Source organism: Nansenia antarctica (assembly GCF_963989245.1).
Source record: "Nansenia antarctica genome assembly, chromosome: 4".
NCBI lineage: Eukaryota > Metazoa > Chordata > Actinopteri > Argentiniformes > Microstomatidae > Nansenia > Nansenia antarctica.
The window spans coordinates 57,601,807-57,603,495 of NC_137689.1; the positions used below are offsets into that span (position 1 = coordinate 57,601,807).

At 45.3% G+C, this 1,689-nt stretch overlaps 1 protein-coding gene across 1 annotated transcript in view; it reads right to left on the reverse strand.

Annotated features, from left to right (window-relative positions):
• Positions 1-1,122: 1,122 nt before the first annotated feature.
• atp6v1b2 (ATPase H+ transporting V1 subunit B2) overlaps positions 1,123-1,689 on the reverse strand; it is a gene marked incomplete at both ends in the record, with an annotated part of 8,033 nt that continues 7,466 nt past the window's right edge. The window contains 2 exons of the mRNA XM_080530200.1: positions 1,123-1,259; positions 1,487-1,616. Coding sequence (XP_080386326.1) covers positions 1,123-1,259; positions 1,487-1,616 — 267 coding nt within the window. The remainder of the gene's footprint in view (positions 1,260-1,486; positions 1,617-1,689) is intronic.

Below are 1,689 nucleotides of genomic sequence, written 5' to 3' on the forward strand. Positions count from 1 at the left end.
TAAGCACAATATATATCTGTATATACAGTAGATGGCACACAAATGGGAATGATTTCACAAAAGATTTTGGCATTTAAGAAAACGTTATTAAGCTGGAACCAGGAAGTGTTTTAAACAGATGGCCAGACTTTATTTCAGTGTAACATTGCAAACCTTGCAACTCGGCACACACACAGCAAACATTCAGACAAACACAAAGTATATTCAAGTTGGATCACTTTAGCTAACGTTAGAAAACATTTGTGGTTGTTTCTGTGAGGGAACTTCGGGGAGATAGCAAGATCATTTGTTTGAAACGGCGCAGTTTGACTTGTCTCAGCTGTGCAGATCAGCGGCATCGCAACACACGGCATCGTAGCAGACAAACACAAAATATCAACAACAATCAAATGTTAACAATCACTGAACTGAAAGGTTTGGCATAATAAATGTTTTCATACACACCTAGTCTACATAGTCATCTTCTTCAACATGTTTATCATTCAGCCCAGTTATTCCTTTTCTTTTTTCTGAGTGGGGCAGGCCCACTCATATTTTTCATTTTATTTGACAGATACAGTGAAGATTTAGACAGGAAGGATGGGTGAGAGAGAGAGGAGGGATGACATGCAGGATATGTCCCCGGCCGGAATCGACCGGGGACCCTGCGGTTACATGGTCAGCGCTTAACCCGCTACGCCACCTAAGCGCCCCTCAGCCCAGTTATTCCTAACCAGAAAACCCTCCTGGCCCTAACATCACATCTCACGTCTCAGATACTTCACAGCTACTGTACGTTTTAGATCATTTGAACACGATCTAACCTCTCCCTCCTCTAGATTTAGGTAACAGGCTGTGTGTGTGTGTGTGTGTGTGTGTGTGTGTGTGTGTGTGTGTGTGTGTGTGTATGGGGGGAGGGTATTCATACTGCATCACATGAACATAAATATATCTAACATCAATATCTGACTAACATTTCGTAATGATGCGAATGGAAATTACTGGCAACAGAAATACCAATATGGAGAGGGGCATGGACTGTAGAGTGAGTGTGTGTATGTGTGTGTGTGTGTGTGTGTGTGTGTGTGTGTGTGTGTGTGTGTGTGTGTGTGTGTGTGTTGGGGGGGGGGGGGGTTTAATGAGTTAGTGTTTGGAGTCACGGGGGTAGAATTCAGCCAGTGTACTCTGAGGGATCCTCTTCAACATCTCCTTGGGGAAGATTCTCATCAGCTGCCAGCCGATGTCCAGTGTCTCATACACGGTCCTGTTCTCATACGCACCTAGAGAGAGAGAGAGAGAGAGAGAGAGAGAGAGAGAGAGAGAGAGAGAGAGAGAGAGAGAGAGAGGGAGAGAGGGTTAGAGGATTAGATGAGAGGGGGAGGGGGAGAGAGACACAGACACACACCACATTATACTATACTGATGTTTAACAGGGGGCTAACAACGCATTTCAAACAACACTTTCAGAATAGCGTGCGGTATGTTTGCCCCCCACACCCCAGTGTACCCTGGGCGATGAAGTTCTTCTCAAACTTCTGCAAGAACTCCAGGTAGAGAAGATCATCAGGCGTCAACGCCTCCTCTCCTACCACAGCCTTCATCGCCTGGACATCCTTACCTATAGCATAGCACGCATACTACACACACACACACACACACACACACACACACACACACACACACACACACACACACACACATAAAGAATAG